General features: G+C 47.9%; 1 protein-coding gene across 2 annotated transcripts in view; it reads right to left on the bottom strand.

The window, feature by feature from the left end:
- Positions 1 to 14,302, bottom strand: part of Rab11fip1 (RAB11 family interacting protein 1) — a 35,411-nt gene extending 21,109 nt beyond the window's left edge. For both annotated transcript variants that reach the window (XM_021169906.3, XM_021169907.3), the window contains exon 1: positions 13,872 to 14,302. In XM_021169906.3, coding sequence (XP_021025565.1) covers positions 13,872 to 14,248 — 377 coding nt within the window. In that variant the 5' untranslated portion in view covers positions 14,249 to 14,302. The remainder of the gene's footprint in view (positions 1 to 13,871) is intronic.
- Between the last annotated feature and the right edge of the window lie 1,006 nt (positions 14,303 to 15,308).

Below are 15,308 nucleotides of genomic sequence, written 5' to 3'. Positions count from 1 at the left end.
GGCAAAGTGCTCCGCTCAGAACACTTCCCACCAACGACTGCCCCGCTGCTCGCTGCTCGTGCACTGGAGCTGGACTGGCTTTGGAAACCTGCAGCACCACATGTCGGCAAAAAAAAACCTCGCTGATCTTGCTGCTCGTTTTCCTAAGCAGACCCGAATTCTGCCAGCAGGCATCTTTCGGGGGTGTGAGTAAGAAGACCTGCAATCAGAGGTAGCGAGCTCCCTGGCAAATGCCACCTAGAGTGTTCTGAGCGCAGTTTCTCTACCTCCTCCCCCACGCCCTCCCCCACGCCCCTAGATCTACTCCTCCTGTTTCTCTTAAAGGAAAAAAAAAAAAAAATGCAGGCCTCCCAGGGATATCAACTGAGCAGGGCATATCAAGTTGCAATAAGACGAGGCACATGCCCTCACATCGAGGCTAGACGAGGCAACCCGGCTGGAGGACAAAGCTCTCAAGCGCAGGCAAGAGTCAGAGACAGCCCCACTTACAAGAACAGCTGCCCGTCCTAACGCACATGCAGAGGGCTTAGCTCAGACCCACCCTGGGTCTGTGACTGTCACTCCACTGTGAGCCCCTGTGGAGCCCTGCCTAGTTGATCTTGTGGGCTATGTTCTTGTAGTCAGACAAGATATTCTAAAGAGACACCTGTGTCCCAAATATCAAAATGTCCTCAGGAGCCGGGCAGCGGTGGCGGCACACGCCTTTAATCCCAGCACTTGGGAGGCAGAGGCAGGCGGATTTCTGAGTTCAAGGCCAGCCTGGGCTACAGAGTGAGTTCCAGGACAGCCAGGGCTACACAGAGAAACGCTGTCTCGGAAAAAAAAAAATGTCCTCAGGAGTCTCACACAGAGGAAAAGAAGGCCGGTGCCAACTAGATAGAAGAGGAAACTGTCTCCAACGAAGAGATTTCACACAGTTCTGGCAACTTACCACATCTTACAAGGTACATTGGAGCTAGGCAATGCTGTTGGATGATGGGGTGGGGGTGGGGTCTCACAATGACAAATTTGCTTAGTGATGCATGCCATTTGCCCTGTGCTTAAACCCACCTCAAATCAGACAGGGGGCGGGGGCGGGGGTGGGGAGCTGGACCTCTTCCCACCGTGGCCATGTTGAACACACCCCCTTTCCTGTTTTTCAGTATGTCTGGTCTCTTTAGAGACAGGCACACTGGGGCTGGTGGGTGAGCCTTTGATCTGCCAGGGGCCCAGGCTTTGAGCCTGAAAACTCCGTTAACAAAGTTCATGAGTGACTCGCCCTCTGGAATCCCAAATCGGATTATGGCTGTGGGCTTCAACATTAAATCAACTCCATTTTTTTTTTAAAAGATTTATTTATTTATTATATGTAAGTACACTGTAGCTGTCTTCAGACACTCCAGAAGAGGGCGCCAGATCTCGTTACAGATGGTTGTGAGCCACCATGTGGTTGCTGGGATTTGAACTCTGGACCTTTGGAAGAGCAGTCGGGTGCTCTTACCCACTGAGCCATCTCACCAGCCCTCAACTCCATTTTTCAGTGTTTTTTTTTTTCTTGAATCTGTTTTTTAATTCACTTAATTCCTATCCCCGAGAGAAGCAGTTAATAAACAATCTGTCCCAGCATGACCACACGGCATAAAGTAGCAATGTATGTGTTCCGGCATTACCTTTCACATAGGCCCAGAACAGGGCAGTTATCTTGGGATCAGGGCTGGGCTCATTTTTTCTGTCCAAAGGGCAGAGTACAGTAAGACAGCCATAATCTCATGCACGAGTTTATTTTTTAAGCCCATGATATGAAAAAGGTCCTCCACCTATCAGAAAACTTAAAAAAAAATCAAATGATCCCTCTTAAAAGTATATCATTTATAATATATGTTTTATAATTTATAATTATATTTAGAAAATTAACATTTATATTTTACTATTATAATTAAAATCTCATCCTTTGAAATTAGAAAGGACCTCTGAACTTGTAGAACGTGATGGGGGGGTCACAGAAACATTTTGGGGTTTGGTGTGGTGTGTGGTGTAGGAATCAGACCTAAGGTCTTACGTATAAGAGGCAAGATCTCCACCCTTGGGCTATATGTCTTAGCCCTTCTAGAATATTTTAAAACAATAGAATATTTTAGTATATGTTATATATTAATATGTAATATAGTATATTAGTAATTAATAAAAATTAATATATACTATTTTAAAATAATAGGATAAAATCCCAATCACACAGTGCGGCAGAGAATAAGAAACTTGGTCCCTGTACTTCTGCCGTCCCTTTCCCATAGTCTCCTAGCAGCAACGCCCAGTTTTGTATTCTCTCCCAAGTGACAGTCTGTGTTCCTATAAGTGAAAAATACACTTCCCCCAAATCACCTACCTACCTTGTGGCATTTACGCAGGGGTTCTTGGGGGTGGGGGGGTGCTGGGAGGGGTGGTGAGGATTCCAAGATAATGTTAACATCTAAAAATACATAAAACATTGTTTATGTTTCTTACATATTTTCGGATGGTGCCTTAAGGAGATCAGTCATCACATTTATAACCCTAGCACTTGGGAGAGAGAAACAGGAGGAGTGTGGAGGCTGGCCTTGGGTACACAGTGAGATGGACCCTCTCCTTGTTTGGGGATGGGGAGGAGGAAGAAGGGAGGGTGGATTAGGGAATGTGGAGGAGGACAGGATCTTTCTCCACAGATGAGGAAAAACAGATCCTCCCAATCACCCCTGCGGATGTAAAGCTCGCTCGCGCAGGTGGGCAAAGGGCTACGAGGAACGAATGCCTCAGAAACAGTTACTCTGCGGCTGGAGCAAATGCTGTCCACATTCCACAAGGCAGCCACACAGAGAGAATCACAGTCTTCGGGATCCCATGCAAACGTATTTATACTCTTTGCACTGTAGTTAAGAGTGGTGAGGGGGGGGCATGGCCTCCTGACAGGGAGGAGCCTGAGCACCAAACATCAGAGCATTAGTTGCCCTGGGACAGCAGCTGCCTGTTTTCTATTTGTTTGTCTATGTGTTTATTTGTGGGTGTGCATGCGTATACACTGTATGTGTGCGAGCAGCCATGCCATGGTGAGCACCCCTTTGTAGGGGTTGGTTCGGAGTGACTCCTGGGTACTGAAGGGTTTGGCGGGAAGTGCCTTGACTCATGGAGCCTAGAGGCTAGTCTTGTCACTAATTTCTAACTTTAAACACTGAGACAACTGCTGGAAACTTCCTTACTGTGAAGAACGTAAAAATATTCCACATAAAAGGACACTCCCACTAAAGTACAAATTTCACCACGAAGACTCTACTAACGTAAGACCCTATGGAATACAAAGCCACCTCTCTCGTTAAACTAATAAATATAGCATCTACTTTGAGCACCACCGGAAGGTCAAGAAGACCACAGCTTCACCACTCTATAGATGTGTCAGTGTTCATTTCAGGGTCTCGGGGTCTAGCTTAGACTTCAGGGTCAGCACAGCTACTCACTTCTCTCTTAGGGCCAAATCTCAATTACAGGCTCCAGTGGCGCACGCCAGCATCATCCCCATAGAAACCCAGCATCAGAACCTAGCCGCCTATGGCTCCTCTGGGAGGAAGGCGAGGGACAGAACGGCACCCTCCAGGGCATTTGAAAGCGGAGCACAGTCTTTTCCTAGATAGGGACATTTCATGGAGCAGCTCAGGAGCTGTCTTCCCCAGAGATTATAAATAGGGCAGAATGCCACACTGTGGGCCGGGCTGCTGAGGTTCAAAAAAACTTCTGCCCTGGATAGCACAGCAGCTGATCAGAGTAGCAGGGACAGAGATGTTTACGCCCTCTAACACTCGGGCGCTGTGTCCTCCACAGCAGCTATGCAGTTTAGCCAGTTCTGCTGTGGAATGGGGTGGGTAGGTGGCAACCAGGGCCGAGTTTTGATTATAGAATTACCCATTGGCTAGCCTTCCACCTGAATCCTTCCTTCTGCCAACTGACAGCTGCTGGAGGGACTGGCCCATCCTGAGAGCGGTGGACGGACTGCGCCTGCCGCAGCTCCAAAAACATTTTAGTAGCACTGAAAAGGCTATTCGTTAGGAAACACCAAACTTGGTCCTAAGAGCCAGTATTTGACATGAAAAAAGAAAACAAAAACAAAAACAAAAACCCCACAGGAAAGGCAGGTGAGAGTGATTTGCAGGCTGCTGAGGTGGTTAGCAGATAAGTCACTGTGGCCAACCCTGATGACCAGAGTTAGGTCCTGGGGACTCGTGGTGGAAGAACCAAACTACCTCAAGTCATCCTCTGAACTTCACATGTGTAGTGAAACACGCACGCACACGCACACGCGCGCACACGTGCAGAGGGTGGGGGACAAAGAAATGTAAAAGAATGTTCCCTGTACTATAGTCTTCAGTAATCAAGACACCAGGACATGGTGGAGATCACTTGGAATCCCAGCACTTAGACTTGAGGCAGGAGGATTTGAGAGTTTCGGGCCAGACTGAGCTACATGGCAAGATCCTGTCTCAGAAATAAACAAAAGCAAAAACAAAGCCACCCCCCCCCCACACACACACACACAAACAAAAGTAAGGCGTGTTACAAGGAAAAGAAGAATCAGCTATGCTTTAAAAGTGGACTCAAGCCATGCTAGTCCAACCACTACTGTTTCATACATTTCCTCTAGGGTTCTTTTCCCCCTGTGCAGTTAGTAGTTTTGAGCTGAGAGACCTTGAGCAACTTTGTCTAACTCTTCTCTGGTTCCAGCTCCCCTTCTGAAACGAGGCTGAGGGCACCTGCTTCAGAAGGGGCTCATAAAGTGCAGATGGTCCGTTTCTAGAACACGGCCTGCCATGAATTGCAGCTATAACTATTACTTAGCTGTAATCCAAACGCACAGGCAGCTTTATTTGTAGCACAGGGCATATGCCTTATAGTTATGAACTGTAACACAGCGAGAAGGGACCTGGCGGGCCCATGCCAAGGTGTTCCTCTGAGAAATTACACCATGCAATAGATCTGTTATAAAGGGGCTTATTTGGAGGAAGGGAGGGCAGTGAGCTCCCAGAGAAGGGGTAGAGACAGACAAGTAGACATGTAGACAGACAGACAGACAGGCAGGAACAGAGCCATGAGGGCAGAGAAGAGGATAGGGCATAGAGAAGGACAGAAAAGGGGGGAGAGAAACCGGCCAGGAACACATGGGGTAGGCGAGGGGAGATCTATCTATCTCTATCTATCTATCTATCTATCTATCTATCTATCTATCTATCTAGAGAGAACAGAGGTGGGGTCCTTTTATCTGGCTGCACAAACCTGAAGGTCCTGCCAGGCAGCAGGTGACGATGTAAGCGGTTGCTAGGTCCCCGGGAGAGCCTAGGGGAATCACTTGTAAGCTAACACTTATAATCTTCACACCACCAAGTCTGATGGCTACAGGACACCTGAGCATGCTACAGCTAACCAAAGTCAGATGGTTCCCGACACAAAGATAAATAGTTCTACGTTAGTTACCAAATACTCAAACACGCCCATCTAAAGTAAGTACCAAGGGACTTGCATTTGAAGGTACAGGAAAATATTCACCTTCACCTACACAATTAGCACTATATAATTTCAGTTTAGTTTTCTTATATCATTTCCAGAAGGTTTTTTTTTTCTTTCCTCCTCCTCCTCCTCCTCCACCACCTGGAAGAACTTAAAAATCCCATGATCTATGTTCCGAAACTTGTTAGGGATGTAGAGCCCATCACCAAGGCCTTTCTGGCTTTCACACCAGTGGGTGAAACGGGGAACCAGCAGCTCCTGCAATCAGCAACACAGCTGGACAGTGCAGCCAGTGGCAACATATGACCATGGGATCTCTATAAACAGACAACAAAAATTCAAGCACTCATCCTGAAAGACGTCCTACAAATTAGAAAACTTAACTCATTTTTGACATGTAAGCCTATCAGGTCTACTTATAAAGTTGATCATCTTTCAGAAAGCTATATATGGGTGCTATTCTATAGTGAGACCTGAGCTCAGATATAACCACCAATGTATCATGCCTGGCCTGGCCTGCCAAAGGAATTTATCCCGACAGGGAGAGATCCCTTGTGAAAACAGCATTCAAGGATTGGGGAAAGAGAGTGCACAGTCTGGTGCTCCATGCCTTGGCCGAGAGAAAACAAACTTCAGTGACCAACATCAAAGAGCGCTCAGTCCTCCTCAGCTCCTCACCCTGTAAACAGGTGGACGGTCTCCCTCTGTGAGCTCCTGGCAAGGGAGCAGAGAATATGTGGCTTATCTTACTATCGCTGTAAGTTCAAGGCAGGAAGAAAACACACCCAAAGAGTTTTATGTTAAATCACAACTTAACAAATGGTTAGTAAAAAATGAGAGAGGTTCCATTTTTGTGACTTGCAGGTCACATTCACTCTCCGTGAGAGAACCGTGCGTGCTCTAAGAGGTCACGGCCCTAGATACCCGGGGGCTCAGCCTGCCGCTGCTGCTGCTGCTGCTCTTCAGACCTGGCACCATTCTTGGTGACAAGAGGCCTTTTTAGGCTGGGCTTTCTGGAGGATCCCCCTCTTCTGGTGCTTAGCTGTGCCCTTGATCACAGAAGGGCATGGAGAAATGAAGTGTGTTGCAGCCACATCTCCAGTGGACGGACGGCTCTGGTATTGCTTGATAATGCCTTCCCTTTGGGTAGCTCAAAGGCGGGCTTTCAGGGAGGATAATTACAGCTGCCTTTCTTCTTTCCACAGCACATTCCTCATGTCCCCTGGGGACAGCCTGGACACTCAGACCCTTGCTTTTTCTCTACCAGGTTATCAACACACTTCTTTTGCAAAAAAAGAGGCTCTCTTGTTAAGTGTGGAGGTATTTCACTCCTGAAATTCTAGACCTCAGGAGGCAGAAGCTGCAGGATGAAGAGTTTGAAGCCAGACTGGACTACATGCTTCAAACAAACCAACAAGCCAAACAAATAAAAACCTTGAATGCAAACTACCATTACCATGCAGGAATCTCAGCTATTCACTCAGTAAGCCACTCACTGACTCTCAACAATGACCGAGTCCCCGATCACACAATAAACAAGACAGAAGTGGTCAGGTGAAAGCAGGCATCTCAGGCATGGCCTCTTGGGGGACATGAACTCTGTCTGACTTGGGGCACCATGTGGGGAAGACCCACTTGCCAGTCAATACACGGCTTGGGTGTTTTCCAAAGGCCCTGAAGGTTTAGAGGCCTGCCCTAGACCCAGAGCCAAAGGCAACGCTGGGAATTGCTGTAAGATGTAAGGATCAAATGGCCTCTTATTACCTACGCTCTCCTCCACCTCAGTCTTGAGTTCCCTCTCACTCCTGGAGCTTAAGCTGAATCCAGCACTAGCTGTCCTCTGAGGAGGGCGGGCGGGCGGGCGAAGCGACCTTTCCCATAGCAAAGTGTTTTAATGAATAGCTAAGCAGCTACCTGTGTGGAGTTGATGGTATTTTAACAAGCACACGTACTGCCTGTAATATAATTATTGCATTTCAAAGTTAATAGCTACAATTCAAATGGCCTATCAGATACTGCTTATAAAATTCTTCCTCGGATGGTAGCTAGAGAAACACTGTAAAGGCCTTTGGATAGAAGGGAATTTAAGAAGATGGCTTTCCACTACTCGCCATCTCTGATGTGAAATAGATGGTTTGCATACTTGAGTGTTATTTTTTTTTAAAGATTTATTTATTTTTTATATATATGTAAATACACTGTAGCTGTCTTCAGACACCACAGAAGAGGCATCAGATCTCATTACGGGTGGTTGTGAGCCACCATGTGGTTGCTGGGATTTGAACTCAGGACCTTCAGAAGAGCAGTCAGTGCTCTTAACCGAGTGTTATTTTTTTGCACAGGGACGTTCTTCCCCACTGTTATATCAGGTTTTCCTTTCCTGGGTTCTATATTCCTTGAAACTGGGACGTCATCACTTTGCCAGAACACTCCAACGAGGTCACACACCAGCCACACCATTACCAAGCAGGTACTTGGCCCACACTCAAACAGTCGGCATTTGTAGACACAGGCATCCACGCCCTGCTTTCAATGGCACTTTCAGTGGAGTCACTGGTTTCAACAGAAGACTCAGCTTACAAGTGGCACTGCCCAGGGTTGTCTTTGTCATGGTGACCTCACCCTGGTATCAGGGTGACTGTTGGAGTGAGAAAGCAGAACTGTTTCCTGGTTCGCTTTCAAACGCACAGCTCCCTGAGTTTACCTGTTTAATCTTCCTTCCCCTGCTCTCCCCCCTCCCCCATCACAGCCAATCTGTCCCAAGGGAGAGCAACTCAATCTATAACATATTTCTGAAAGGACCCACTACTCGCTACCTCCATACCTTCACTGTATTTGACGGTTACCACAGCACCTCCTCAATTATTGCAACAGCCTCCCATCTGGTCTGTGGGATTCCACACTAGGCCAAATTCAAATCCCTTTTCACTCAAGAACTTGGACAAGTTGGATCACACATCCTTTTAACACTGGGTGGCCTCCAATCCCTTTCAATTTTAAGCCATTCCTTTCCATTTTCCTTTCCATTTGGCCTTATCCTACTTCTACCTCAGGGCCTTTGCACAGCATGCCCCCCCCCCCCATTCCTCTTTATTCTTTTGCATAACCCCTGGGTTTAATCCCCAACACCATAAGCATAAAACAAAGGCTTACCTATCACTCACTACTTTATGAAATATGCTCTTGCTATATAGCCTCGGCTAGCCTTGAATTCTCAGGCTCAAGTGGTCTTCCTGCCTCAAACTCCTAAGTGAGCTGGGACCACTTTCCCATCATGCCCTCCTTTCCAATCAGTTGCCTTCTTCACATCCTCACCGGTCACTTTTTAAATATAATTTCCTTTTAATTTAGATTTATATATTTTATGCATGCGGGTGTTTTGTGTGCACGGATGTAAGTGCACTATGTCCATCTAGTAGCCTCAGGACAGAAGACAACAAATCCCCTGGAGCTGGAGTTACAGACAGCTGTGAGCTGCCATGTGAGCACTGGGAATTGAACCCAGGCCTCGGACTCGCATACATACAACACTCTTAACTGCTGAACCATCTCTCCAGACCCTGGTCATTTTTCTTTTATAAATCATTTTTCTCAGATATATATTTTTTGACTTTGTGTATGTTTGTGTGTGTGTGTGTGTGTGTGTTTCCGTTGCACATATATTTGCTCACCATGTGCATAAGTATCAGAAGGGGCCAGAAGAGGGTGCTGGAAACCTTGGAACAGTAGTTACTGACAGTTGTTAGCCAGGAACTGAACCCTGGTCCTCTGAAAGAGCAGCCGATGCTCTTAACTGCTGGGCTAGTTAAGATCTCACCAGTGCCGATCTTTTGATTTTGATAGCTTGTCCTTTCCCTCTCCACGATTTAGCACAGTACATTTTTTTTCTTGTGTTCTTTTGCTTAAGATCTACTTCCCAACAAGGGTCTGAATTTCCTGAAGCAAGCCTATTGCCTCTGGCCTCTGGCACACACAGCAATCCTAAAGAATATTTTTTAGCCCAGCTGGTAAAGTGTAGACAGTGTCTGTCACGGAGCATAAGGGCCCAAGTTTGGATCCTAGCACAACGCTAAAGCTGGGCACAGAAGTCGGTGTCTGTAACCCCAGCACTGGGGCCACTAAGGAGAGGTAGGACCTTGCAGCTTATTGGGTAGCCAGCTTAGGCACATTAATGAGATCCAGGTTCATCCAGAAACCCCGTGTCAAACAATAAGGTGGAGGAAGATGGAGAGATGGCTTAATGGGCAAAGCACTTGCTTCCCAACCTGAGGATCGAAGTTCTGGCCCCCCAGCAGCCATGCCAATGTCAGGCCGGTGTGGTGGCCCACCAGCAATCTGCTGCAGGCTCAGGGGATCCCCAGAACAAGCTGGCTAGCTAGTCACTCTTGGCTCGAGTGAAAGAGACCTTGCCTAATACCTTACGAGGCAGAGAGCCATCTTGAGGAAATCACCTGATGCCAACCTCTGGTCTCTTCCCGTACCCGCACATATGCACGCGCACTCACACAAAAGTATTTTGGAGGGTTGAGAATAGAGTTCAGGGATTCAGAGAAATCACTTGGCACACACTGGCACACATCAGGCCTTGATTTCAATTCCTAATACCAGAGGGGAAAAAAGCATTTATTAAAAGAATGGATACACTTTAGAGATGAGAAGGTGGCAAAGCCGGAACTTCTTCTCCGCTAACAATGTCTAACAAGCGAAATCACTAGTAATGCTCTCACCTGGCGACAACTTTGACGCGCTCTTTTCTGTGTTCATTTCATCCCACAGCCAACAGAAGGGAGGGTTGCTTATCACAGGATCTACCAGAGCCAGGAGCTCAGTTTTCTACACTAGGGTAGTCCTGCCTGCGGAGATGAACATTTCCAGGAAGGCCCAACATTATCTTTAAGGGAAATTACAAGAAAGAAAGACAAAGACACACACAGAGAGAGAGAGAGAGAGGGGGGGGGGGGAGAGAGAGAGGAAACTAGTAACAGTATTGCTTGAATTTCCTACCCTGCTATAAAACAATCTGAATGTGCACAGGAGCCTAAAGCCACCTCCAGCTGCTTGCTTGCGACTTAACGAGCTCTTTGGTCAGATAAGCCATTTTTTTTTCCTATGCCTCTCAGGAAAACAAGTACTCAACGGTTTTTTATTTTTTTATTTTTTTTTGGTTTTTCGAGACAGGGTTTCTCTGTGTAGCCCTGGCTGTCCTGGAACTCACTCTGTAGACCAGGCTGGCCTCGAACTCAGAAATCCGCCTGCCTCTGCCTCCCGAGTGCTGGGATTAAAGGCGTGCGCCACTACGTCTGGCTCAATGCTTATTTTTAATAACCCAATCTTTTCCCACTGGTAACTTATTTCAGCATCTTACTATTTTTTTTAAAGGTTTTCAAAATATCTAACCTCTGCAATGTCCCAATGCTTGCAGAAGCAGGCATTTGCGTCTCAGCAGATAGAAGAAATGGACCCTCCACAACTGCTTCCCTGTCTTAAAATCCTGAGGCTTCCTGCAGTTTTAAGTTTTATGGTGCTTACCTGCATAATGACCCCCACCCACCCAGCTCCGAGGCTAAATAAATATTTTAAACTACCTCTGAGAGATTATTTCCCAAGTTTTGTTACTCTTAGCATCTTAAGAAGGATTGTCTGGTTTTGTTTGAAACCAATCTACTACATGAGACTAGAAAGCTGGGCTGAGGGTCCCGCATGCTGCTTACCTGAGATACTTCTGATTCATGTCTGCCGTTGTCTGTTGTCTCAGCACTTAACTGACTACTATTTAACCAACACCCACACAAGCCTCAGGTCTTTAAGAGATAAAAAAGAGTAATATTCATTCCTGTCTAATTTTTCCTAACTGAAGGCCACATCTTCCATGCTATTAAATGGATCCTGCCCATCTAGTAGGCTGTCCTATATATTAGGCTGCTTGGTGCTTTCAAAGTGTGTCATTACACTAAATTTGAGGTCAGCAACTTCAGAGTCATGATAAAAAGCATGTTCCCTTGTCTGCAAATAAATCTTGCTATATAGGGCTTATCAAGAGAACAATTAAGAAGCTGGCTCTTAATGTGATAATGGACCTCAAATTTAAGTGTCTAAGAAAAATCACCCTCTGTCCAGCAACTGTTGTGTCAGACACACACAAAAGCACAGCAGACCAAGATTTTAGCTTTCGTTTCTGATTTTTAACACGTTAAGGTGGAATCAAACCACTAATAACTAATTCAAATCGATTTTCTAGCCAAACCTGTTTCCTTCTGCTAAAACTTAACAGCTCTCCTGTGTTCTTCACCTCAGCTACCCGGGGCACCTTGGAGTTATACAAGGGCATCCAATAAGCTTGGCTTGAATGGGTTCCCCCAGCAGCTGGGAAAGCCCCTAGCGTCCTAGTCGTCGGAAACTTTGCGATTTCACCTACTTTTTGCAAAGCAAAGACATCCGATGTCAGTTATAAAAACCCACTAGGTAAGCCCAGTCTTACTTAGTCAATACTGTAAGACTTACACAGTCTTACTGCCAGTCAATATTGTGACTAAGTGGTAAGCAGCTCATGTGACAGAAACAGGAGTGACCATGTAGGTTTAGGGTTACCTTAGAGAAAATGAGGAAGAGGGATACAGAGAAGAAAGAGAGCTTAAGGGGGTTTTCATCCCTCACACAGCAGTGCAGGACCTTTTGAACCTTTACCCGGGCTTCATTAATCCAGGAAGCAGCAACTCTTTACAAACACCAATTAAGGGTAGCAGCATGCTCCATTTATAAATAGGGAAACTGGGGTGTTTGGAGCCAGAGGAGCCCAGCTATGAGTCAGGGGCTAGTGGACGTCAGACCTAGGACTGGGAAACCCCCATCTCTAGCATGGAGATGCAATCTGTCTTGCAAGGGGGATGAAATAGTCATATAAGAAACAGTTAAACAGAGCCGTGAACATCCATCTTGGAATGGAGCAAGATGAAGAGCTGGCAGTCAAGCCCTGAAAATGGCATTTAATCCAGAGAGGAAATAAAGTTAACTTCGGCTTCCCTTCTGCAGATACGGTCTGGCTTGTAAGACTCTGTGTTCAGAAATGCCTATTCATCTGCGGCCACAAAAAACGAAATCAGGTATCTTAATTCTAAATATTGCTTGCTGAAACAGATCCTACCCTAGCCTGGAAAATTCAGCTCCTCTGAATCCTGCCCCATCCCAAGAAAAAGTTAAAAGGCCCAGTGTATCTGAAGTACCAGGAAGGAACATAAGGATATGTTTCTTGACCCAGGGGGTTTGGTTGTTAACAGAGCTGGCATCTATAAGGTCAAGCAAAGTCCCCAGTTAGGCTGATCCAAGCTCTTGGGTACGTGAGATAACCATGTCAAAGGTTCCATTTCTTAAAGTGCCCTTTGCAAACACCAGTGAACAAAATAAAATAAAATAAAATAATCTGTAAGACTTTCAAGTGGCCAGGCAGTTGGTGGCGCACACCTTTAATCCCAGCACTTGGGAGGCAGAGGCAGGAGGATTTCTGAGTTCAAGGTCAGCCTGGTCTACAAGAGTGAGTACCAGGACAGCCAGGGCTACACAGAGAAAACCTGTCTCGAAAAGAAAAAAAAAAAAAAAAAGACTTTAATGTGAACTGGAGTTTGCCTAACTTTTTCTGCAAAATTAGGATGTCCTGTCAGAACCTTCAATTAAGGAGCCACAGGTAGGCTAGTGAGTAGCCACGGTACCAGGAATTAGAACCAGACAGAATTTACCAAACTCCAAAGAGCAACAGTCTACTCTACTCACTTCTACTGAGTCAGTGACAGATCTTGGAACAATCATCGACCACTAATTCAGATCCCTGACAAACAACAAACTGTTCTAGCGTTCATTTCGAGGGGGCGAATCAGATGGGCATGAGAATCAGCAATCACCAGGCTGGTGGGTTTTTTCCCCACTCTTGTCCTCCCAGGTTCGTCCAGCTCTGGGGGCACTGGGCTTTCACTCCAAATAGCTACCCTCCCTGGCCCAAGGTTCTCAGCTCAAATCCTCTCAAGTTCAACAAAATACTCAGGGGAGTGTCCATGCAAGATAAAGCGGATACCCCACCTAATATGAATTCTCCTACCTGCATATTATTTCAGTTCACCAAAACTTCATCTAGTGCTTAGTGTGCTGTGCGGTATAAGGGCGCCCTGAGGATTCACAAGTTCTCCTATCTTCCAAAAGCCCCCATAACTGGGAGAGCTGGAAACTGACAGCCCGAAGAGAAGCTGGGTTAGGTGAGCCTGCGGGCGAGGGGGAGCCAAGGGCCATCCTCCCATCGCGCGGTGGCTGCCACTCTCGCCCCCAAGGTGCACTGCCCGAACGTCCTTCCTCCCCTGGACTCCCCGCGCCCCGCGACCACTCACTGCTTCTTCCTGCGGCCCTGGTCCCGGTGCAGCTCCCGCAGGTCCACCTCGGCGCGGCCCAGGAACTTATCGAGACCGAGCAACGCGCGGTGCAGGACGGTGAGCTGCAGGGTGGCGGCGGCGGCGGGCGCGGCCCCGGAGGACAGCAGCGGCGGCAGCTCGAAGGTGGCTTCCTCGCGCCACACGGGCGCGCCCAGGCTGCGCTCCGACACCGACGTGGCGTACTTCTCCTTGCCCACCTGGATCACCGCATACGCGTCGCTCGTGCCCCCCGGACCCTTGGCCCGCAAGCCCCGCGCCTGTAGCACCGTCACCTGCACATGGGTAGGGGACCACATGGTCCCCGGGCCCCGGCCCGCTGAGGCCGCCAGGGACATGGTGGCGGACGCGGCACCAGGCTAGGAAGCCAGAAGGTAGCCGCTGTCCTCGGTCTGGACCGCCCACCCGGCTCCCGGGCCTTTTTAATGCTTCCGGCCACGCCCCCACCACGCCCCCTGCGCCCGCGCGCCACCTGCCCTGGGGGCGGGCCTCGCGGAGAAGGCGGGGACCTAAGGGTCACGTGGGCTGGCGCAGCCTGAAGATTTTTTGTATCAGAGAAGTGGTCCCCGGTTGTCTGAGTCCGTATGAGGGAACAGGAGCAAGCCTGCCCCGCCTAGCAGCAGATGTGAGACTTTGCCTCAGTTTCTTCTTGCGTAAAACGAGGCGACAGTCACCCCTTGGATTGCTGTAAAGAAAGTAATACATTTAAGTTTATAGCATAATTGCATGCCTATGGGAAGGGCTCCGAAAGTGGTAGCTATGCTCGGGTTATACCACACCACTCCAGGGATGCTTCTCCTGCTCTGGTCCACTGGGTACTGCTCTGGAGGAAGGTGGGGAGCCAGGGATGTTGTGAGAGACTGCGTCGGGGAACCGGAGGGTAGATGAGAGACCAGCCTGTAGTACCCTGCCCTTACCACATAAGGCTAGGTTAGGAAGAGCAAGAAGGGGGAACGGGAAACGGGGTTGCCAAACCGAACCCCTCGGTTCCCCATTTCTTCCTACGTAAGCCTCTTGCGTCCTCTCTGGACTCCATCTCTGGCCTCCCACTCGGTTTTCTTGTTCCCAGTCAGTGTCTAGCAGATTGGTGACTTCCCTGAGTGTTTCGGGTCATCCTTCAAAAGCTGAAATCTCCGGTGGTGAGTTATTCAGAGTGGAAATGTAACTTTGAAAGCCTTAAGGTTCAGGAAAGATGTGACACATCCGAGTTCTTACATTAAAGCTGGGGATAGAGCCCTGGTGCCCTGGCTCCCATGCTAGAACTGACGACACCTCCCGCGCTACAACACTTTAAAGGTTTCCAGGCTCCTCTCCTCTCCACTGAGCTCCCTCTGGTCGACCAGCCAACTGCTTTCCCGACTTCTGGAACCCCTGCAGTGTTGAATTACCGCCAGCTGC

Source organism: Mus caroli, unplaced genomic scaffold (genome assembly GCF_978045245.1).
Source record: "Mus caroli unplaced genomic scaffold, Mus_caroli_1 scaffold_10, whole genome shotgun sequence".
Taxonomy (NCBI): domain Eukaryota; kingdom Metazoa; phylum Chordata; class Mammalia; order Rodentia; family Muridae; genus Mus; species Mus caroli.
This window is presented reverse-complemented; position numbering and strand designations above follow the sequence as displayed.